General features: G+C 41.8%; 1 protein-coding gene across 11 annotated transcripts in view; it reads right to left on the bottom strand.

Moving 5' to 3' along the window:
- The window catches only part of KIF9 (kinesin family member 9), a 51,134-nt gene that overhangs the window by 19,346 nt on the left and 8,195 nt on the right, over positions 1 to 23,593 (bottom strand). For 7 of the 11 annotated variants that reach the window (XM_079116715.1, XM_079116719.1, XM_079116714.1 and 4 more), the window contains 7 exons: positions 23,044 to 23,150; positions 20,163 to 20,387; positions 8,725 to 8,808; positions 8,521 to 8,613; positions 7,524 to 7,671; positions 6,157 to 6,221; positions 3,008 to 3,085 (listed from right to left, as the gene is read on the bottom strand). In XM_079116715.1, coding sequence (XP_078972841.1) covers positions 3,008 to 3,085; positions 6,157 to 6,221; positions 7,524 to 7,671; positions 8,521 to 8,613; positions 8,725 to 8,808; positions 20,163 to 20,387; positions 23,044 to 23,150 — 800 coding nt within the window. The remainder of the gene's footprint in view (positions 1 to 3,007; positions 3,086 to 6,156; positions 6,222 to 7,523; positions 7,672 to 8,520; positions 8,614 to 8,724; positions 8,809 to 20,162; positions 20,388 to 23,043; positions 23,151 to 23,593) is intronic. The other 4 variants (XM_079116723.1, XM_079116722.1, XM_079116716.1 and 1 more) reach the window with 2 other exon arrangements.

The raw sequence follows: 23,593 nt of genomic DNA, 5'->3' as shown, positions 1-23,593 counted from the left end.
CATGTGTTGAAGGTTTGGTTCCCAAGGTGGTGCTTCTGGGAAATGGGTGGAACCTTCAAGAGGTAGGGCCTAGCAGGAGGTCTTCAGTCATTGAGAGCTTGCCCTTGGAGGGGACAGGAGGACCCTGGCCCCTTCCTCCTTCTCTCATGCTTCCTGGCTATGAGGTGACTGGTTTTGCTCCATCATGCCCCTCACACCCTGATGTGCTTCTTCACCCCAAGCCCAAAGCAATGGAGTCAATAGACCCTGGATGGGAACCTCTAAGAGTATGAGCCAAAATAAACTTAAAAAAAAAAAAAAAAAAAAAAAAAAAAACTATCTCAGGTATTTTCTTTCTTTCTTTTTCTATTTCTGGTATTGGGGAATTGAACCCCAATAGTAGAGTAGGTGCTCTACTGCTGAGGTACACCACTAGACCTTTTTTAATTTTTTATTTTGAGAAAGAATTTTGCTAAGTTGCTTAGGTCCTCACTAAGTTACTGAGGATGCCCTCAAACTTTCGATCCTCCTGCCTCAGTCTTCCAAGTTGCTGTTATTAACAGGTGTGCACCATCACACCCAGCTCAGGTATTTTCTTAGAGTGAAGGAAAGCTGATTAACAGTAAGCTCAGACAGAGATTGGTATTTTGGTTCATGCAGCTATGTATCCCAAGTGTTTCAAAGAGTGCCTGGCATGTGTTAAAGACTCCATTCATGGATTTAGGTTCAAGCAGCAGAACTGTTAAGTCATTTACATCAGTTGATAGATACTACCTGAGTGTCTTTCACAAAAGAGGCACAGGGATATCACGTTGAGAACCTTCACAGTGAACAGGGTTTTCTTTTGTTGTCACAAAATGGCCACTGGAGGGAGCCCCTGACATCTGGATCCTGGGACTCCTGACCAGTTCACAGTCCCACTGGCTTTGTCAATACAAAAGCTACATTCCAGTCCTCATCCATTCAGGTCACCTGGGTACTGAGGCCCACTAGTCAATGTACCCTTACCTAACAAGGGGTAACAGACATACGGCATTAAGGTGCTGTGGCAATTCAGGCACAAAGCCTGGGATTCAAAGTGCTTGATCAGAGTCTAAACTTTGGCCCAGTCCCTTAGGAAGTCCCATGTAGGTCTCTTTCAGGCATGAACTTCCTGTGTGGTCAAGAGGAGAGGCTTGGTGGCCAGCCCAAACTATCTCCATGCCCTCCTCCCACTCTAGAAACTGTACCATGCCCCAGCTACAGAGAGTCTGACTGGGCTGTGGGACCTCTAGCTGGATGATGTGGGAAAATGAACCATCTGCCCCCATGAGGCACCAGCATCCAACTTACACTGTGAGAACACAGGAGATGTTTTTCCTAAGGCCTTTGAGCACAATGGCCTCTTCTACTGCCTAGAAACAGGGATGCAACTGCAGACCCCACCGATCAGGGTCTGGAAGCACTTCTAGCTGACCGACTCCTTTATTAAACAAGGAGCATTCTTTGGATAGAAAAATGCCATGGAAATGGCACAAATTCACATAAGTTCCCTGATGCCCAGGCATTTTCATCTCGAATGTAATGAGGATAATTCAGAATTCTGCTTCAATCCGGCACCAGGTTGCTGGGAGCTTTCAGCTCAGGCACTTTCTCCATTGATCACACTGAAACCCAAGGGTGTTTTTTGCTCTTGGCAGAGACACTAAGCCTATCTCTACTATCTGTTCATGCCTGATGCTCGCAGTCCTTTACACCACCTCAGAGATTCAGACTGAGAGAAGAGGAAGGTAACCAGACATCAACAGTCTAACCTCCATGTTCACATGGAGAAGAACAGTCTGAGGCTCAGAGAGTCTGAGTAGCTTACCACAGAAAACTGGAGACAGAAGTAGATTAGGAACCCAGTTCCCCCACTTACAGCCAGCCCCACCAGCCAAGGAAATTCTGCAGAAGCTATTCCACCCCCTGGAAAACAGGCATGATACTGAAAATGATGTTACAAATGACCTAGAGTTACTGGCTGCCATCCAAGAAAGGAGGCAACCAAATAAGTTTCCATGTCTCTATCTAGACCTCCTCTGTACAAAGACAAATGCTTATCAGAAAAATAACATTTGCATGAGATGGCACACAGACGTGGCAGATTTCAGAACAGAAATCACACAAATGTTACATTGAGGACCTTGGCGTGAGGTGCAATGTCCACCCAGCCAGGTTCACATGTGGTAATGTCAAAGTCCTGAGCCAAAAGATAAGCTTCAAGCCTACAGAAAAGAATGCCATGAAAACTGGGTGGCCACCCCAAAATCTAACTTTGACAGTATGGTGTTACATAGGCTTCAGTTTTTTGTTTTTGTTTTAAGAAAACATTTCAGAAAAATGTAAAGCCCCATGGGGCTGGGGCTGTAGCCCAGTGGTAGAGCACTTGCTTGTCACGTGTGAGGCACTGGGTTTGATTCTCGGCACTGCATATAAATACATAAAACAAAGGTCCATCTACAACTAAAAAATATTTTAAAACAAGTGAAGCCCCTATGAACCTCTGGTCTCAGGTGGTCTTTTCGCTCCCGTGCATCTTCTCTTTTACTGCACATATATATCCATTGATGAGAATTGACATCACTCTGCATGTTTTTATACCTCGTGTAAATAATAGATGCTGGCATTTGATCCGCTTTAATCCTCAAGTTGTTTTCTCACATGATGTTTTCTCACATGATAGAGCTACCCATACTGGTAGCTGTAGCTCTGGTTAGAGCTCATTCTAATAACCTTTCATAGGAGAGGAACTCAAATGTTATGGAACGAGGGAGCCAGAGCTCAAGCTACCAACATGGATAAATATTGCATGAAAAAACTGTTTTGCCTTATTAGAAAAACTCCAATTTTTGCCAGTGTGAGATTGTAACATTTTAATTTGCATTTTCTGGTTAAAGGCTTGTGTGACTTCCTGCCTCAGCCGAAGATACACACACACAGGCACTCACAGGGAGCAAACCCATGCACATCTTCCCACAGTGGGAAGTTCCTACAAGCCCCTTAGTACCTCAGCATTGTACTTTTCATTGATGGAAGGCTCAGTGGTGACCAGTTTCATCCTGCTGGCAAATCGCAGTGAAGATAACTGAAAAAGAGACCAGGCAGATGGATGTCAGATGGTTTCCCAACCAAGAGAGACCCCAAGAAAGCAGCCTTTTCAGAGACCCTGGCTGCCCTTTCCTGGCTCTACAGGCTACCTTATCAACTGGTGTTGGTTCTCTTCCCTCAGGAGACCTTGGCTGAAAGGTGCTTGAGGTGTAGGGCTGGGGGTCAGTGGACGTGCCTGCTTAGCATGTATCAGGCCCTGGATTCAATCACCAGTATCGAAAAATGAGATAAAAACTAAAAAGGGTCCCAGTGGGGTAGGAAGTATAATAGGGAAAGCAGGAAATTGACAGAAAGCATGCACTGCAGCCTGGTCCTTATCTTGTACACTATGGGGATGCCACTTAGTGGCAAAACCAAAAATTCAACTCAGCAGAGTTTAAACTGTGTATGCATGTGTACTGGTTGGCTTCTGTCTTTGAACAATGGTGGGTTGAGATATTTGTAAAATGGATAAAAGGAGACCATTGGGAAAGATGAACCCTGAATAGAAACTGCTCCAAATTCCTACTAAGTCCACTGGGTTCCACAGGAATCCTTCTGGAGGGGCAGCAAGCTAGGGGTAATTATGGAAGGAGGCTTATGAGGTGGTCACACAAGCAGGCATTTGGGAAGTGGCCCAGATGCTATGCCCCACTGCATGAAGTTAGATGAGGGTTGGAGTGCTCCTTCTTGGCAGAGAGGAGCAGATTAGCATCAGGAAGCAAGCACGGAGATTCCAGTTTCATACCATGATGGGCAGACTATCACGAGAGGGGCCCTGAAATGAGGAAGGTTTGAAAAGGGAATGGGTCACCCAGCAGTGGTCCCTCAAGGAAGAACTGAAAGGGTTCTTCCTTGGCTGTCTGGTCTGGTGGTTAAGAACTCTGCCACTCTCCACTTGTGTGACTTGGATAGATCTCCCCACTTCCCTGCCAAGTGAAGGGAGCCCGGCCTTGTGGGATCCCTGGGAGGCTTAGTGGCAAAGCGTATAATGTGCTCCATATAGAGTGAGCCCACTGCCAGCCCTCAGAAAGAAGTTCCTAATGTGACAGGTGGACAGATGGTGTTGCTTCTGTGAAGGGCCAGATCAGACCCTCCTACTCCAAGCCCAGCAGCCAAGTGTGCATGACTCCATTGCTGTGGTTACACACACACACACACACACACACGGTGTCACTGCATAAAGTAACACAATCTATGCCAGGAACATTCTACAGTTTTAAAACACTTGTAAAAGAGAATTATTAGTTTCCACACCTTTCATATATCTTTGTCCCAAATACCTGAGGCCCTCCTTTGGGTCTGCAGGCTCTCCTGGTTAGAGACCCTGACTGGTGGGGCATGAGGCCCTGTGCTTCCTGTGCTGTGACCATCTCAGCAGGTGGGGATAAGTGGGGAGAGGGGACTTGCACTGTCTCCAAGAGCATGTGCATGAGTGTGTATGTGGGGTGTTGGGGATGAAGTCCCGGGTTTTAAAAATGCCAGACTCTACCACTGAGCCACACCCGAGGGTGTCTTTTTTAACAAGGCAACCAGGAGACCCATTTCTTATGACTCCTCTTGGGGTTCCACCAAACTTTGTTATGAGATGAGACCAAGAGGTTCCTGCAGCCTTCCTCTGGGGATGCTGCCTGCACGTCAGTGGAGCTCCTGGCCCCAGCCTCCCAAGTCCCAGGGCACTGGATTCATGGCAGGCATACTCCCCCTGGAAGCTGGGACAGTCCCTAATGAACACAGCTAGGAGGCTCTGCAGGTGCGTATTGCCCCACAGCGTCCTGTTCCACCTAAATGAAAAGGTTGCCTTAAGCCTCCACGCTTGTTTTTTTTCTGTACTGAGGATTAAACCCAGGGGTGATCTACCACTGAGCTACACCCCCTAGTCATTTTTAATTTGAGACAGTGTCTTTCTAAGTTGCCCGGGCTGGCCTTGAACTTGCAATCCTCCTGCTTCAGCCCCCTTAGTCACTAGTCACAGGCTTAAGCCACAGCATCCAACTAAACATCTGCACTTGAAAAGTAAAATATCTAGTGATGGCTTTCCAGACCTGTCTTATTTATGATGAGAGACTCTTTGGAGGAGAGGAAGAACCCCAGCCTGAAGGGGTCCAGCTGTGTGAACTTACCTGAGTCACTGCATTGGACTCTCATTCCTGCCTCTGGTTCTTAAGAGCCTCTCCCCTCCCCTGGTCACCTGTGTCATGCCACAGGGTTAATATTCCTGAGTCACATCTGTGGCCACAGCCCTTCCCTACTCAAACCCTGTGGTGGCTCCAGTCACCTACAGGAGAACAGCCAAGTGCTCAGCCTGGCTGCCAGGGCCCATCCAGTCTTGTAAATTTTCTTCCTCTCCTTCCTGAGCCTTCCTCTGAAGAAGCCAGATGATCATGGCATCACTGTTACCTCTCCCAGAAATGCCTCTGCTCATCCTATCACCAATCCTTCAACCCCAGCCAGCTCAGTGCCCATAGCTTCAAGAGAGTCCCCCTTCGTTCCTCTCTGGACTCTTCTGAAGGGATCTCCATCTTGGCCTTTTGCATTCCTTAGGGCCATGGTTTCTTTCTTCCTGGGTTGAGAACTCTGAAGCCCAAAGCAGAGTGATATGACTCATCTCTACCAAGCTGGTCCCTGATTACCACCTGGCACATGGTAGGAACTTAATACCTATTTACTCATACCAGCCTTAGAAGTGCAGCCTGTAGTGTTTTCAAGATGAAATATGTATGATCATAAAGAACCACCAACTGTCCTTCTCAATTCCAACTCTGAGAAGCAGCACCCCAGAAGGCATTTTCCTTGTCCCCTCAAAGCTGGCTCCAATCTTCCCTCCTTTAATAATCCCTCCTGCCCAGCCTGCCTCCCACCTAGGCCTCTTCTTCAACACAGCTCAGTGCTTGGTGTTTGGATCCTGGCCTGGGCCCCCCAACAGCAATTTTGACTCAGACTCACCCCCAGGATTCTTGATAATAACTGACTAGTGTGCCAGGTGGGTCAAGTAGGAGCCAGTCTTACCCAGCTCTGGCACCCGTGAAGAGGGACTCTAGTCTGGTGGCACTGGCTGTCTTTACGTACCGTTTCTTCTAACTGGGCAGCTTCTCCATAGATGTTTGTCACAAGGACCATGTTGCAGTTTCCCCCTGCAGAAAGCAAGACATAGAAGGACATGAATCATGTGGATTTTTTGCCAAGAGACTCCCTTGGGGCTGGTGAGGTTCTGTTATGGACTGCATGTCTATATCACTACGAAATTCATATGTTGGAGCCCTAACCCTTAAAGTTCCACCTCCAAGTACACTGTGTGATGGTATTTGGAGGTAGGGCCTTTGGGAAGTAAAAGTAATTAGGTTTAGAAAAGATGGGGCCACCATGATGGGATTATTGTCCTTATAAGAAAAGAGATCAGAATACTCTTTCTTTGTGAGGATGTGGCCAGAGGCAGTCATCTGCAAGCCAGGAAGAGGACCCTCATCAGGAATCAAATAGACTAGCACCTTGATCTTGGACTGCTAGCCTCTAGAACTGTGAGAAATATGTTTATTATTTAAGTTACCCAGTCTATGATATTTTTTTTTTTAGCAGCCCAAACTAACAGTCAGATAAGACTGATTCTTATGTTGCTGTTTAATGCTGAGGGAGGGAAAGAGGCCACCACATGTACCTAAAAGAGGAGCCAAGAGAGGACAGTACAGAAAGCAGCGGGTGGGAGCAGGGAACAGGGTCAGGATAGAGGTTGTGAGCCAGGGTTCTGCTCAGGACATCACTCAGCTAACAATCAGAAAACGGTGACTGTGGGCCAAGCATGGTGGTGCACACCTGTAATCAGAGTAGCTTAGGAGGCTGAAGGAGGAGGATCACGAGTTCAAAGCCAGCCTCAGCCATGGCAAGCAACTCAGTGAGACCCTGTCTCTAAATAAAATACAAAATAAGGCTGGGGATGTGGCTCAGTGATTGAGTGCCCTTGAGTTCAATCCTCTGTACCAAAAAAATTAAAAAATAAAAAAGAAATAGTGACTGTGTCCTTAGGCCCAACACAAAGGCCTGAGGATCATGGGGATGACAAGACATAGGCCTCACTGCTCTGCCCAGGAGGCTGCAAGGGGAACGAAGGACACGACAGGTGAGGCCCTCACCCTGGGTCTTCGAGAGTGAAGGAAGAAGGATTCTGCCAGCTGGTTCAGGAACAAGGGGAAAAGAGAATGTATTCCCAGCAGAGGCAAACTTTAGGTAAAGGTTCTGAGGAGTGAGCAGCAATGGCATGTCCAGTATGCAAGAGGGTTTGATTCTGCTTTTTCAGGTGTGTCTGAAGTCATGGTGAGAGGGGTATGGGTAAGTCCATGCCCCTGTGAGGGAGCAATTCTAAGATCCACAGTGGCAGATGTGCCAGGCCTGGCCTTCCTGGGACACAGACCCTCCTTCCTGGGCACCAATCACATCCTCACCTAAGGAGTCCTTCAGGGCATGAGTGAGCTTGCATTGTCGGAAAGGAATGTGGTCCCGCTTATGGTCCCCAAGGGCAATGATGGCCTGCTCCAGGAAGGACAGTGACTTGTTGATGTAGGTGGCTTCCTTTAGGACTCGACCCTCGGACTACAAAGCAAAAGTAATTCTACTTGAGAGAAAATGGAGAGGTTACTCACTAAGAATGGCTGCCCTCCTGGTTTGGGGTGATACTGCATGTTTCCAGTCAGGATAATACCTCCTTCCTACCACCAGGGTCTTCCCTCAATGTTGTGGGATTATATTCTACCTGGGGCTAATAATGGTAATACTAAAACTTACAGGAATTTAAGGGAACATTCATGTGAAGGCTTACATAAATATGAATACTTACATGAATATTCATATAAATACTCAGAGTCACACTAAAATAAATGCACATGGGAATACCTGTACAGATAGCTAAGCAAATAACCCTGAGAACATTCACACAAATAGCAATACAAATGCACATGTGAATGCTCATGTGGAATACTCTTGTTGAATACTTGTGTTAATATACTCATGAATATTTACTAAAATGGAATACTCATGCAGACACTCATGTAAATGTTTATATTCATACACAGAGAAACACTATACTAGTGTGGAATGTTTACTGAGCATTTACTGAGTGCCAGGAACCTTGCTAATAATTTAGAGGCTACCATTTCATTTAAGGTTCAGAAAAATTCCAAGGAGGGCTGGGGAGATAGCTCAGTCGGTAGAGTGCTTGCCTTGTAAGAACAAGGCCCTGGGTTCGATCCCCAGCACCACAAAAAAAAAAAAAAAAAAAGAAAAATTTCAAGGAGCCAAACTACCCCTCTGTAGCAGCCATTTCCACCTGTGCTAACTCTGTCTCCTTATATCCCAGTGAGGGACAGCCCATATGCACAGGCCCTGTGCTAAACATAGGTCCCATGTCTGGTTGAGAAGAAACCTCTTTTTCCTCTTACTTACCCCAGACTTCCCCAGCCTCTCTGAGCCTGCCAGATCCACTAAGTTAATTTTGGAAGTAACATATTTTTCATCTGATAAGGTCCGGGAATGGGCCTACAAAAACATCCAAACGGAAGTTAGATGGTCACAGGGAGGAGCTTCTGACCAGACAGTTCCCATGGGAATCAAGTGCCCTTCCCAGGCTGGTCACAGAGTTGCACCTACCTCCATGTAGATGGTGAAAATGCAGTGTGACCTGGATGAGTTTTTGTTCATTGTGTGGGAGGCTATTATTCTGTTGGTCTCTCCCTAAAGAGGAAGGGAAATGTACACATTTTGAAAAATAAAAATAACAAGGCATTTTGACTATTTTTCAATTATACCAATAGCTACATAAGTGATCTCATATCACTGCAATCAGTTAGGACTTCCAGAAAAACCTCTGTTATAAACTAGTAGGAAGGAGAGAAATTAGAGTCTAGACCTATACTTTTACCTGTGTTGGGGATGTGCAACTGGTATTGCTTTCTGAAAAGCAAGGTGACAATAAGAATTAAGAGCCTTAAAATGGGGGCTGGAGTTGTAGCTCAGAGGTAGAGCTCTTGCCTAGTACGTGTGAGGCACTGGGTTTGATCCTCAGCACCACACAAAAATAAGTAAGAGGTACTGTGTCCATCTACAACTAAAAAAAAAAGAGCCTTAAAATGTTCATAAATATTGAACTGAAATCAACCTGCATATTCAAAATCAGAGAAAGATCAATTAGAACAATGGACTATCAGGCATCCTGGAAAATGCTGACCGTTGTTTAATAACTGAGAAATGCAGAATCTAAAATGATACTATGGTATGATCTAAAGGATACAAAAGCATTCACAGAAGAAATAAGCAGAATGTTGCTACCAAGATGTTAAAAATAGGGCTGGGGTTATAGCTCAGGGGTAGAGTGCTTGCCTAGCACATGTGAGGTCCTGGGTTTGATCCTTAGCACCACATAAAAATAAATAAAATAAAGATATTGTGTCCATCTACAACTAAAAAAATATTTTTTTAAAAAAAGCATTAGAAATAGTTGCTTCTGAGTTGGGATTTATAGGATTTTTTCCCTGCCATTTATACTTTCATATTTTTTACAGGGAACATGTATTACAGTGATCTACTTTTATCCATGATTTCACTCTCTGTGGTTTCAGTTACCTATAGTCAACTGAGGTCTGAAAATATTAAATAGAAAGTTCCAGAAATAAACTATTCACAAATTTTAAGTAACTTTTATTATAGTGTCATTATAATTTTCCAATTTATTAGTTATTGTTACTAATCACTTAATGTACCTAATTTATAAATTAGTTTATAATTAAATTTATAAATTATCATACGCCTATTAGGATAAGAAAAAACAGTGTATCCAGGATTTGGTACTATCTGTGTTTTCAGACATCCACTGGGGTCTTAGAATGTATCTCTAATGCATAAAGGGGTGCTATTGTACTTTTTTAAAAATATTTTTTAGTTGTAGAAGGACACAGTATCTTTATTTATTTATTCTTTTAAATTTATTTTTATTGTAAACAAATGGGATACATGTTGTTTCTGTTTGTACATGGAGTAACAGCATACTATTTGTGTAATCATACATTTATATAGGGTAATGATGTTTGATTCATTCTGTTATTTTTTCCTTCCCCCCACCCCTCCCACTCCTCTTTTCCCTCTATACAGTCCCTCCTTCCTCCATTCTTGCCCCCTCCCACCCCCCATTATGTGTCATCTGTGTCATCATCCGCTTATCAGCATATTGTTCGTCCTTTGGTTTTTTGAGATTGGCTTATCTCACTTAGCATGATATTCTCCAATTTCATCCGTTTGCCTGCAAATGCCATAATTTTATTATTCTTTATAGCTGAGTAATATTACATTGTGTATGTGTGTGTGTGTGTGTATATATATATATATATATATATATATATATATATATATATATCACAGTTTCTTTATCCATTCATCAATTGAAGGACATCTAGGTTGGTTCCATAATCTGGCTATTTATTTATTTATTCTTATGTGGTGCTGAGGATTGAACCCAGTGCCTCGCATGCGGGAGGCAAGTGCTCTACCACTGAGCCACAACCCCAGCCCTGTACTTTTTTTCAATTTAGGAAAAATAAGTAATTTATATTTTTAAAGGGAAAGTAGGCCCTTATCTTTAATTCACAGGATTGGACACTATAACCAGAATACATTTAAAAGGAGAAGTGGTAGAAATGGCTATTCTTAGAGAAAAAACTCCCTGCAGAATGAACTCCTGTCTCCTAAAGACCCCTGAGAAGTGCACTGAACAAGCCCCAAGAGTGATGCCACGGGTGTCTGTGGAGAGGGGCTTTCCCCTGCTGAGGAGTGAGTCTGATAGACCCCATGGCTATGTCTCTATATCTGTTTACCTTTTGTTCAAATCCAGTGACAATGGCTTATTTTACCTTTATTTGTCAGGCCCCTCCTTCTCAAGTACCCTCTTTGTCTTAACTTCCTGGCTCTTATTCAGCAAAGGGACAGAGATAGTACCATTTCCTCCATGCAGAGTCCTCTGCTGACTGCCCCTGCCCTGCATCCACTGGGGTGCCTGTTATCTCACACTGTGCCATGGTGGCTGCAGGTTTTCCCCACTCCCTTAACCATTAAGAGTGAGCTTCTGTAAGCCTTGCAACTGCCCTTTCACCACAAGAGCTCAGCAAGGATGTGGTCCTGGAAGGCATCAAGGTTTGAGGAAATTATTGCTATTAACAAAGTGCCTGGTTCAATTCTAAATACAGTGAGTACTGGAACAATACTAATCATCTGAGCAGCATCTGCTGAGACTTACTGGGTGCAAGGCTCTGTAGTTGGTGCTCAGAGTTCCTGATCCCGATTCTCAGAACCTCTTGAGATAAGTACTACCAGAGTCTACATTACAAAAGATGAGCAAACTGGGACTAGAAGAAATTAATGATTTGTTCACAACTAGCCTTCATAGCTTTAAAGAAACCTAGATTAGGGGCTGGGGTTGTGGCTCAGTGGTGGAGTGCTTGCCTGACTTGTGTGAGGCACTGGGTTTGACCCTCAGCACTGCATAAAGATAAATAAAACAGGGGGTTGGGGGGTTGTAGCTCAGTGGTAGAAAGCTTGCTTGGCATGCGTGAGGCACTGGGTTCCATCCTCAGCACCACATATAAATAAATAAATAAAATAGAAGGTCCATCAACAACTAACTAACTAACTAACTAAATAAATAAATAAATAAATAAATAAAACAAAGGTATTGTGTCCATCTACAACTAAAAAATTAAATTGAAAAAAGAAAGAAACCTAGATTAAGCTCAGGTCCCCTAATTCCAAGTTCTATACTGTTGTACTGTATTTTAGCCCAAAACATGACAGAGGCTTCTATTTTGGGAAATATAATGCACTAAATATTTAGAAATCCTCCTACTTGGGCTGGGGTTGTGGCTCAGTGGTACAGCACTCGCTTAGCATATGTGAGGCACTGGGTTTGAGTCTCAGCACCACAAATAAATAAATAAAAATAAAGGGTCATCAACAATAACAACAAAAATTAGGGAAAAAAGTAAAGAAATATCCTCCTACTGCAAAATACCTGAAGGTGATGGGCTTCATTTTGAACAACTGCCTGAGACTGCAAGAAAGTAAAGGGGCTTGACTCAAAGCAGGAATCCAAAGACTATAAGCAAGAACCAAGGCTTTTACTGCCTTGAGGGCATCTGCAGACTGTCACTGGAAGACAGTCCTCTAAGGAGGTCTCCCTGTTGTGCTGAGCTAGGAAACTGACAGGTTATAAAGATGTCTCCTTTTCTTCTAGAGCCCTTTGCTCTTTGAATTCTAAGGAAGGAAGACCTAGAAACTACCCACCCAAGTCATCTGTTTCCACTCAAAGGGTGATAAAATCTTTTACATTCCAGGGTGAAGACCTTCTCCTTCTTTTCCAAGACAGAATTTGCTCACATTCCAGAATAAAAGCAGACTGGGGGTATATAGCTCAGGGGTAAAGCACATACTTAGGCACGGTGTTCAGTCTCTAACACAAGGCAAGGCACTGCACCCTGTGACACACACCAACAAAACAACCTTCACTTTGCCTCAACTTCCTGGTTTATTTTGTTTTGTTTTTGCTTTTGCAGTACATGGGGAACAAACCCAGAGCCTTACAAGGGTTCCACATTGAGCTACAGCACTACCCCAACTTCCATCTCTCTGAATATGTCCATGGTTTACTATAGCATGTGTATTTCCTTACAGCACTGTTAACTCCCCCAAAAAGTCATTCTTCTTTGGAGAATCTCTGATTATTTGACTCTTTTTTTAGATTAACAAAGGGAATCAAAACTTGAGAAATGAATAAAATTCTCTCAAAAATAACTAGTAGGATTAGAAAAGAACAAAATAAAACTTTTCATTTTAAACAATATTTAAGTTTATTAAGCAATTTTCTTTTTTGGTGCTAAGGATTGAACCCAGAATCTTACCCAGACCAGACAAGCACTCTACTACTAAGGTATACCCCCGGCCCCTGTTAAACATATTTTTTGAAGTATTATAAGATGTTTAACTGTCATTACATTCAACGTTTATACTGCTCCCAAATTTTGCATATGCATATGATCTGCTAACACCCACTGAAGTAATTTCATTCTGGATTTTAAGGCATCAATTTCTTCTTGCAATTTTTTCCTGACATGTCCTAAGATGGAAAAAAACTTTTGGAAATGAAAAAATATAGTACTTGAGTCTAAAGAGAAGATTAGATATTAATCAACTGAAGAGAAAATTAGGAAACTAGAAAATAAATCTGAAGGGATTACCAAGAAAGAACCACAGAGAGACAAAAGAATAGATAACAAGAAAAACACATGTGGCTAGGTGCAGTGGCACGTGTCTAAAATAAAACGAAAAGGGCTGAGGATGTGGCTCGGTGAGTGAGTGCTTGCCTAACATGTGTGAGGCCCTGGGTTCAATTCCCTGTATCACAAAAATGAAAAAAGAAAAGAGGAAGAGATAGGAGGACAAAGTGAGAAGACAAGTGTACCTAATCAGAATTCCAGGAGATAACTGAGATAAAAATGGACTTGTAACACTCAAAAGAATTATGGCTGAGATCTTTTCTGTGATAGGAAAGACATGAATCCACAGCTTCATGAAGCATAACAAATTGCAAGAAGGACAGTTTTTAAAAACTTGCACAGTACCTTCATCATAGGGAAACTATATAATGCCAAAGATCCAGAAAAGACCTAACTGCAGTCAAGGAGAAAAAAGAAATTACTCACAAAAGAACAGCAGGTAGACTAAAAGCTGGCTTCTCAAGAGCACCTACAGAGCTGAAGAAAGGGAAATACCACCTTCAAAATGATGAGAAAAAAATAATCGTTTCAAAATCTATGCCCAGTAACACAGTCTTTCAATGAGAATGAGTTCTGACTCCAATAATAGCAGACTACATTCTAGAGACAAATTCTCTTATCAAAAAAGAGCTTGATAAAAATATCCTTAAAATCATCTCTAAAATGTAAAAGCTGACAAGATAGTAGAAAACTGACAGGTCTAAATCTGGGAGAATCCTATTCCCAGAGAAGTGATGACAAGATCAGAGCACTAAGGTTATTTTTTGTCCTGAGGGCATTTGTCCCTATTAGAAAACCTAGGTTTTAATGACAGCTTCACTGGGTAATTGGAAAAAAAAAAAAAAAAAAACAGTCAAAGGCTACACATGGCCCAAGAAGAAGAATCATAGAGAAGACCCCCCAAACACATGTACATTAAGCTGATATCCCAAAGACTCTACTCTTTTGGCATGAGAAAAACCAAACTAAACCTATCCCAACAATCAACCCTAGAGGAATGTAGAGAAGCACTTTATAATGGACAAAGAAGAAAGAGGAAAGAAGAGCAAAAAATTTTAAAAAGGCTCCCCTGAGAAGCTGTGGCCCAGTCTGGTGGGCCAGAGAACCTAAAGCTAAGGTGGTCCCTGAATGATACTGTCCCCACATGCTCAGGTAGAAGTAAATTCAAAATCTCTCAGGTGGAATGCACATTCTTCTTAGGCCAGTGGGTAATTTCCACAAATAATTTTCCAATAGCAATGACTAGCACAGAGTCAAAAATAAATAGACATACAAGGAAATAAGAAATTGTAAGAGCGAATGAGCTGAAAATCCTACAGACTTTAGTCATTGGAAATATCAAAGATTAAATAATTATATTTATCATGTTTAAATAAATAAACAAAAAAGAAATAATCAGTTTGAAATTATCTTTATGTGAGAGAATTATAAGACATAGCAATTTTGAAAAACAACTAATTAGAACTCCTAGAAAAGCCTCCACAATATCCAAAATTAAAAAGTCAGTGAATGTGACCGACAGCAAGAAGAAGACAGAATTAGTTAACTAAAAGCAAGATCAAGAAGCTATCAAAAATGCATCATAAGGGGCTGGGAATACAGTTCAGTTGGCAGAGCGCTTGCCTTGCATGCGTAAGGCTCGGAGTTCAATCTTCAGCACCACCAAAAAAAAAACATGTATCATAGCTGGGTGCGGTGGTGGTGCATGCCTGTAATCCCAGGGACTTGGGAGGCTGAGGCAGGAGGATCATGAGTTCAAAGCCAGCCTCAGCAAAGAGGGAGGTACTAAGCAACTCAGTGAGACCCTGTCTCTAAATAAAATATGAAAAATAGGGCTGGGGATGTGGCTCAGTGGTCGGGTGCTCCTGAGTTCAATCCCCGATGCCAAAAAGAAAAAAAAAAAGAAGTAACATAGCCAGACATGGCGGTATATGACTATAATCCCAATGATCAGAAGGCTGGAGCAGGAAAATCACAGGTTCCAAGCCAGCCTCTGAAACTTAGTGAGACTTATCTCAAAATAAAAAATAAAAAGGGTTGGGGATGGGTAGAGTGCCTCTGGGTTCAATCCCCAGTATTGGGGAAAAAAAGCAGACAAAATGAGAGAAAAAATAAAAATGGGTGAGAGCCATCAAGAATAGGTGCTCAAGAATGGGTGAGATGTCTTAGAGTTAAAAAGAATATAAGAGAATGTAAAAAATATTATTGAAAAGAAAAAGGTTGAAAATTTCCCCAAAATAATAAAAATTAACATTATGCAGGTTCAAGAGAACCAATAAATTCCTAATATGACAAAAAAAAATTTTCATAAATCACATCATTTATAGTGAGGCTGCAGAAAACAAAAAGCTAAAATAAACTTTTTTTTTTTTTTTTTTTAAGAACTGAAGATTTATTGCTGTGAAAACAAATTTGTAGTACAGTAGTATGAATCTTGGGTATTAAGCATCATCAGTTGAATCAAGTTAAGAAGTTGAAAATGTGATAAGAAAGTGTGTGTGTTTAAGAGAGAGAGAGAAAGAGAGGGGGAAGGGAAGAAAGGGGGAGAGGGAGGGAAGGGGGAGAGAGAGGGGGAGGGGGGAGAGAGGGGGAGGGAGAGATAAAATAAACTTTTTAAAGCAACCACACACAAAAATTACTTTTTGTGGTAGTCACAAGAATATCTCACAAACGGGGCATGGTAGTACACACTGCCATGTACTAACACACTGCCATGAAATAACAGCGGCTTGGGAGACTGAGGCAGGAGGATCACAAGAGACCCTGCCTGAGACCATGCTTCAAAATAAAAAAATAAAAAGAACTGAGGATAGAGCTCAGTGGTAAAGTGTCCTGGAGATTCAATGGAGGTTCAATCCCCAGACCAAAAAAAAGAGCATCTCACAGTTCTTTTTTCATAGGGAGCATAACTTACCGAGGGCCTCAGCAGCTATGCTCTCAAATCCACCACCTCATTTTCATGGAAGCCATGTGTTACCTCCAATCAACTATGCCTTTGTATACAGGTCCCTATCCTTGATCCTGTAGCTTGCTTCTAAACAATAGAATATGATAAAGGTGAAGAGATTTGCTGACTTAAAATAAATCAAATGCTGGGGTTGTGGCTCAGTGGTAAAGCACTCGCCCAGCATGTGTGAGGCAATGGGTTCAACTCTCAGCACCATATACAAATAAATAAAATAAAGGTCCATTGACAACTAAAAAAATTTTTTTTTTAAATCAAAAGGATATATCCGGGGAAGACCTGACCTAATCAGGAAAGCCATGAAATACTTTCTGCAACTGACCTTGAGGAAATAACTCGCTATGTGTTGAGAGACATCCCAGTGAGACAGACACGTGAAAATCATCTATGAGCATATTCTTGGAGCTGAGGACAGCCCCAGCTGACAACAATGGCATTTCAGCTCTAGAACTGCAAGGAAATGAGTTCTGTCCACACCATGTAAGCTCAGAAGAGGACCCTAAGCTACAGAAAAGAAAAAAAAAGAAAAAAAAAAAAAAAAAAGCCCAGTCAATAACACCTTGATCTCAGCCTTGTGAGAGACCCTGGGCAGAGGACCTACCCGTGCTGTGCCTATATGCCTGACCCACAGAAACTGATATGATAAATGTGTGTTGTTTTAGGCTACTAAATTTGTGGTCATTTGTTATGCAGCATTAGGAATTTAAAACACTATGCTTTCATGGACTGCTTCCAGGAAAGGACTGAGTATTACAGGGATATTAATACACATCTGTTCTTCTGTGGACAACTTTGGCTCCAAACAGTCTTGCTGAACCTTCATTATAGTACATGGCAGTCTAGGATGTTTCCATTCAACCTTCCTGCCTTTTGTAGGAGAAAACCTAGAACATGGTCTGCTGGCTCCCTTCAGCCTTACCCTTCCTACTTCCTTTACTCAGGTATTTCCCTAATAACATTTTTGCACATTTAATCTTGGCATCTGCTTCTTAGAGGATCCAGACCAATATTCTTTCAAGAGTGGTAAATAACCAGGTGGCACAGGCTTATAATCCCAGTGACTCCAGAGGCTGAGGCAGGAGGATCCCAAGTTCAAGGCCAGCCTCAGCAACTTAGTGAGGTCCTAAGCAACTAAGAGAAACCCTGTCTCAAAATAAAAAATAAAATGGGTTGGAGATGTAGCTCAGTGGTAAAGTGCCCCTGGGCTCAATCCCCAATATTAAAAAAAAAAGACCAAGCTAATGATTATCATATTAGTCAAAATGGTGGCTAACTTCTAAGAGGTATGAATTCTTACTCATGTTAAAAACTCTCCACATATTTTGACCTTTTTAACTTTTCTTTAAGTCACTGGAAACCTATGGCGAACATCATTCTTCAAGATGAATGTTAGGAACAACAAGAATGCCCCATTGTGCCATCAGGGAGACTCTTTCTCCTTGGTAGACTCAAGGGATCCAGGCATAAATCACTCTGAGGACATCTAGTGCTTTTTTTTTTTTTTTTTTAAGTTGTAGATGGACAAAATACCTTTATTTTGTTTATTTAGTTTTTTTATGTGGTGCTGGGGATTGAACCCAGTGCTCACACAGGCTCTACCACTGAGCCACAACCCCAGCCCTATGTGACTTTTTTTTAAAGCAGTTTTATTGATTATAATTTTTCATATACATATACATATTTTTTAGTTGTTGGTGGAACTTTTATATTATTTATTTATACATGGTGCTGAGAATTGAACCTGGTGCTTCACCCATGCTAGGCAAGCACTCTGTACCGCTCAGCTACAACCCCATCCCTGATTATAATTTAAATACCACAGAATTTACTATTTTAACTAAATAATTAGATGATTTTTCTTAAGTTTACAGAATTGTGCAACCCTCAGCACCATCCTGTTTTAGAAATGCTCCATCACCACCCACCCCAGCTCCCTGGGGCCCATTTGCAATCACTTCCCACTCCCTCGCCAAGGCAACTGCTGATCTGCTTTCCATCTTTATAGATGTGACTATTCTAGACATTTTATATGAATGGAATCATTCAATAATGTAGTCTTTTGTGACCGACTTCTTTCACTTAGCATGTTTGAGGCTTATCCATGTTGTAGTACATATTGGTACTGTTTCTTTTTTATTGCTAGATTGTTTTCCATTGCATGGATGTACTAAGTTTTGTTTATCCATTTACCAGTTGACAGGTGTTTGGGTTATCTACAGTTTTGAGCTATTATGAATAATGCTGCTAGGAACATACGAATATAACTCTTTGGATGTACTTTCCTTTGTCTTGTGTAGGTATGTAGAAACAGAACTGCTAGGTCCTGTAATAAAATTCATGTTTAGGATTGAAGATGGAGTTCAGTGATAGAGCTCTTGCCTAACATGTGTGAGCCCTGTGTTCAATTCCCCAGTACCAAAAACAAAAACAAAAACAAAAACTTATGTTTAACTTTTTGTGGTTTTTGTTTTTTGTCACATTTAAAAATTTATTTTTTATATGTTTAACTTTTTTAGGAAACTATCAAAGTGGCTGTACCATTTCACGTTCTCACCAGTAATGTATGAGTTCAAGCCTATATGACTTTCAAAAGAATAACATACACTTTGTTGATTACTGGGGATTGAACCTGGGGCACTTTACCACTGAGCTATATCCCCAGCTTTTTTTTTTTTATGTTTTATTTTGACATGGAATTTCACTAGGGTGCTAAAGCTGGTCTCAAATTTGTGATCTTCCTTTCTCAGTCTCCCAAGTAGCTAGGATTACAGGTGAGAGCCACCCTGCCTGGCTGGCTGTAAGAACATTTTTAAGCAAGATTTTTTTTTTTTTTTTTTTTTTTTTTTTTTTGAGTCCTGGAGACTGAACCTAGGGACTCAAACATGCTGGGCAAGCATTCTACCACTGACCTTCATTCCTAGTCCTTTTTTTAAAATATAAATTTTATTTTTTTTAAATTTGTACTAGGGTTTGAATGCAAGGGTGCTCCACCACTGAGCTATATTGCCAGTTCTTTTTATTTTTTATTTGAGTCGGGTTCTAAGTTGCCATGCTGGTCTAGAACTTGAAGTCTTCCTGCCTCAACCTCCCAAGTCACTGGGATTACAGGTGTGTGCTACTGCACCTGGCTTTATTTTTATTTTTATATTTTGAGACATGGTTGAAGTTGACCAGGATGGCCTTGAACTTATAATCTTTGTACCTCAACCTCCCAAGTATCTGGGATTACAGGTGTGCACCACCATGCCTAGCTAAAGATGTTTATCCTTATTTTTCCTATAAGTGCGCACTACTTAATGTTAACTAAAAAAAGAGAGGGAAAGGGGCTGGGGTTGTGGCTCAGTGGTGGAGCACTTGCCTGACATGTGTGGGGCCCTGGGTTCAATTCTCAGTATCATATATATATATATATATATATTTTTTTTTTAAATAAATAAATGCCCATTGACAACTAAAAAATATTTTTAAAAAAGAGAGGGAAAGAGAAAGAGAGGGAGAGACAGAGAGAGAGACAGAGAACATGAATAATTTCAACTCTAAAGAAAAAAAAAAAACTGACCTGGAAAAAAGACTAGAAGGAAATAAACTAAAATATATATTACAATTGTTGCCTTAAGAAAAGAACAGTTTATAAGTTAACTTTTTTGTTCATATTTTTTATTTCTACCTGAATTTGCTAAATGATCATATAGTAATATTCATATTGATTATCAAAGTAAGTCAAAAACTAAGGAGGGAGGAGGGAGAAAGTGGGAGGGAAAGGTTGGTCAGGGATGGAAAGGAGCCCTTTGACTTGATCATCTCACCTCAAAAAGGAGACTGAACGCATCCTCCTCCTGACTTGTGAGGTGGACTGACAAGCCCTTAATGAAGACCCCTTGAGGGTTTTCCACGATGGTCATTGGTGTGACGGAAGGTCCAACATAGGGAAGAGTGGACAGGAGATCAAACAGGCTCTCATTATAGATTTCCAAGTAGGAAACGCGCACAGTGATGGCATGTGTGGGGCGCTCTTCAATCATCCTAAAAACCTAATGGGAGATTGGACAGCAGTCACCAATGGCAGAACTCCAACAGCCAGGGTTGTTCTTACCTCAGGAGAGAACATCAAGAAGTGTAAGATAATTCTTGTCCTCAAGGAATTCACAGTCTAACTGGCAAGATGGTCATCATCAATAATTATTATGATTAGTCCAATGGGGATATTAATTATCTTACAGCTTTTTGAGGCATGACTCCCAGATTGCCTAACATCCCTCCAGTCCCAAGAAAGAGACATGATGAGTAAAAAAGATACTGAAGTGAAGATCTCTTATGTATGGGATTCTCCATACCTATACACCTCTTTGGTATCTACTATTTAATTTTATCCTCACAAATCTCCTGTGGGAGGCAGGCAAGGGCAATACTCATGTATGGAAGGTTCCATGCAACAAAATTTTCTATAGTCACTCAGTTATTAAAGGTAGTAGTGAAGCCAGAACCCAACTCAGCTTCCTTAACTCCTAATACCCTCCCCAGCACAACTGTGGACTGGTCTTTTTCCTCTCTTAAGTTTTCCTTTTTCTCTCCTTCCTTCCTTCCTTCCTTCCTCCCTCCCTCCCTCCCTCCCTCCCTCCCTCCCTCCCTTCCTTCCTTTCTCCCTCTCCCTCTCCCTCTCCCTCTCCCTCTCCCTCTCCCTCTTCCTCTCCCTCTCCCTCTTCCTCTCTTTCTTTCTTTTTGTTGTTGTTGTTGTTGTTGTTATTGCCGGGGATTAAACCCAGGGCTTTGTACATGCTAGGCAAGCACTCTATTACTGAACTACACCCCCAATCACAGGATCTGAATTTTCTTACTTGTTAAATTTACTTGTTAAATAGGGAATTGGGCTGGATAATCCTAAAGTCTCACTTTTTTCTAAGAGATTAGATCACAGCTGTCCAAAATGGTAGACAGTAACCACAGATGGTTGCTATACACTTGAAATGTTACTAATGCAAATGAATTTAAAATTTTATTTAAATTAAATTTAAAAATTGACCCGTTATTGGTAAACTTTTAAGTATGTTTGCAACAACTTGAATATGTAAATCTGCTTATTTTTTCATCTTTTTGGTACTGGTGATTAAACACAGGGGTGCTTAACCACTGAGCCACATCTCCAGCCCTTTTTCTTTTTTATTTTGAGGCAGGGTCTCTAAAGATAAAGAAATCTCACTAAATCGCTTAGGGATTCACCAAATTGCTGAGGCTGGCCTTGAACTTGCTTCCTGCCTCTACCTCCTGAGTTTCTGGGCTTACAGGCATTTGTCACCACACATAGTTAGTACTTTTTCAACTCAAAATTTTATAAAATCTGAATACAGGTATTTCTGATGAATATTTAGTGCCTACATTGAAATGTACTCCAAGTATAACATATACATAAGATTTCAAAGACTAATAGAAAAATAATGTAAAATATTTCAATAACTTTTATATTGATTATATTTAGAAATTATATTTGAATATATTGAGTTAAATTATATTGCTAACATTAAGCCAAGAATGGTGGCACATGTATGTAATACCAAGTGATTTGGGAGGCTGAGGCAAGAAGATTCCAAGTTTAAGGCCAGCCTCAGGAACTTATAGAGACCCTGTCACCAAAAAAAAAAAAAAAAAAGGGGTGGGGTGGGGATGTAGCTCAGTAGTAAAGTCCCTCTGGGTTCCATCCCCAGTACCATACACACAAAAATTATATTTTTAAAATTAATTTCACAGTAGGCATAACTGGCACATGCCCATAGTCCCAGTTACTCAGGAGGCTGATGCAGGAGTATCACAAGTGCAAGGTCAACCCTGGTCAATTTAGCTCTCTCTCAAAATAAAATTAAAAAGGGCTGGAGATACAGTTCAGTGGTAGAGTGCTTGCCTACATGTGTGAGGCCCTGGGTTCAATCCCCAATATCCCCCAAATAAATAAAATTTCACCTGTTTATTTTTAAAATGTAGCTACTAGAAAACTCAAAATCGTATATGTAACTTACATGATATTTCTATTAGGTGGCACTGGGCTACACTACTGAATACTAAGATGCTGAGATACTGAAGCTTTGGATGGTTTATGTACCAGAGTATCTATACTTCTCATAGGATGAGGCTGTCAAACCACAGATGTTTTAGTGGAAAGGTTTTTTGCTTCCTCCTCCAAACAGGGCCTTCATAGAACCCAGAGTAGCAGGCCCCAAAGGAAAGCTTTTCTGCCCTGTCTTTAGTCATACTTCCCTGAGCCATAGTTGACAGTTTTGAAAGCTCAGGTCGTGACTTGCTTCTTGTCTTTGCTTTCAGGGCACGCTGGGTAAAGAAGCCAAAGCAGGCCAGTAAAGCAGCTCTGAAAGGGCCCACATTACACTAGTTAACCAAGAAGGACTTTCAAATCCTTAATTACAGGATCATAAACTACTGGAGCCTACCTGCTCCCTCTTTCACAAATGAGGAAACGGTGTGGGTGTGGTTCAGAGTCCGAAGTTGAACCCCTAGTCTCCCGAGGCTTCGGACCCCCTCACCCAGCCATGTGTATTCTTTCTGTAGTACTGGTACCAGTACTGGCTGCAAGTCCTGAGGGCTAGGCCCCATTATTTCTAGTAGCTGATCTGGAACTGGCAGCATCCATGGCAGAGAGAGGTCAGACCTGTGTGGCATCCCACCCATGGGCCCACTCTCTACCTGCTGCAGAGCACGAGGGAGGATCCCCCGGTGCTTGTAATTCTCAGTGGCCCCCGTCATGGTGTATGTCTTGCCAGCTCCCGTCTGCCCATAACACATAATGGTGCCTGCAAACATTTCAAAACACATCTCAGTGACATCCAGAAAAATAGTTCTAAGGACAGTTCTCCCATTCCCCAGCATGTCTAGTGCCAAACAGGATCCTTGATGTGAAGGTAGCCAGTGGGAATTGGTCAAAAACATTAGGAATTCCACCATGGAGGAGGATGGGCAAATGAAGTAGTAGTAAAAACTGTTGACATGGGGCTGGGGTTGTGGCTCAGTGGTAGAGTGCTCGCCTAGCACTCGTGAGGCCCTGGGTTCGAGCCTCAGCACCACATGAAAATAAAATAAAGTTATTGTGTCCACCTACAAAAAAAAAAAAAAAATATTTTTTAAAAAACCGTCGACATAAACAGTCAAAACATGAATATTAGCCAGGAGCAGTGGTGCACTCCTGTAATCCCAGGGACTTGGGAGGCTGAGGCAGGAGGATCCCAAGTTCAAAGAC

This window comes from Sciurus vulgaris, assembly GCF_902686455.1.
Source record: "Sciurus vulgaris genome assembly, chromosome: 16".
In the NCBI taxonomy this organism is placed as follows: Eukaryota; Metazoa; Chordata; class Mammalia; order Rodentia; family Sciuridae; genus Sciurus; species Sciurus vulgaris.
Note: the sequence above shows the minus strand (reverse complement) of the source record. Positions and strands in the feature narration are given on the sequence as shown.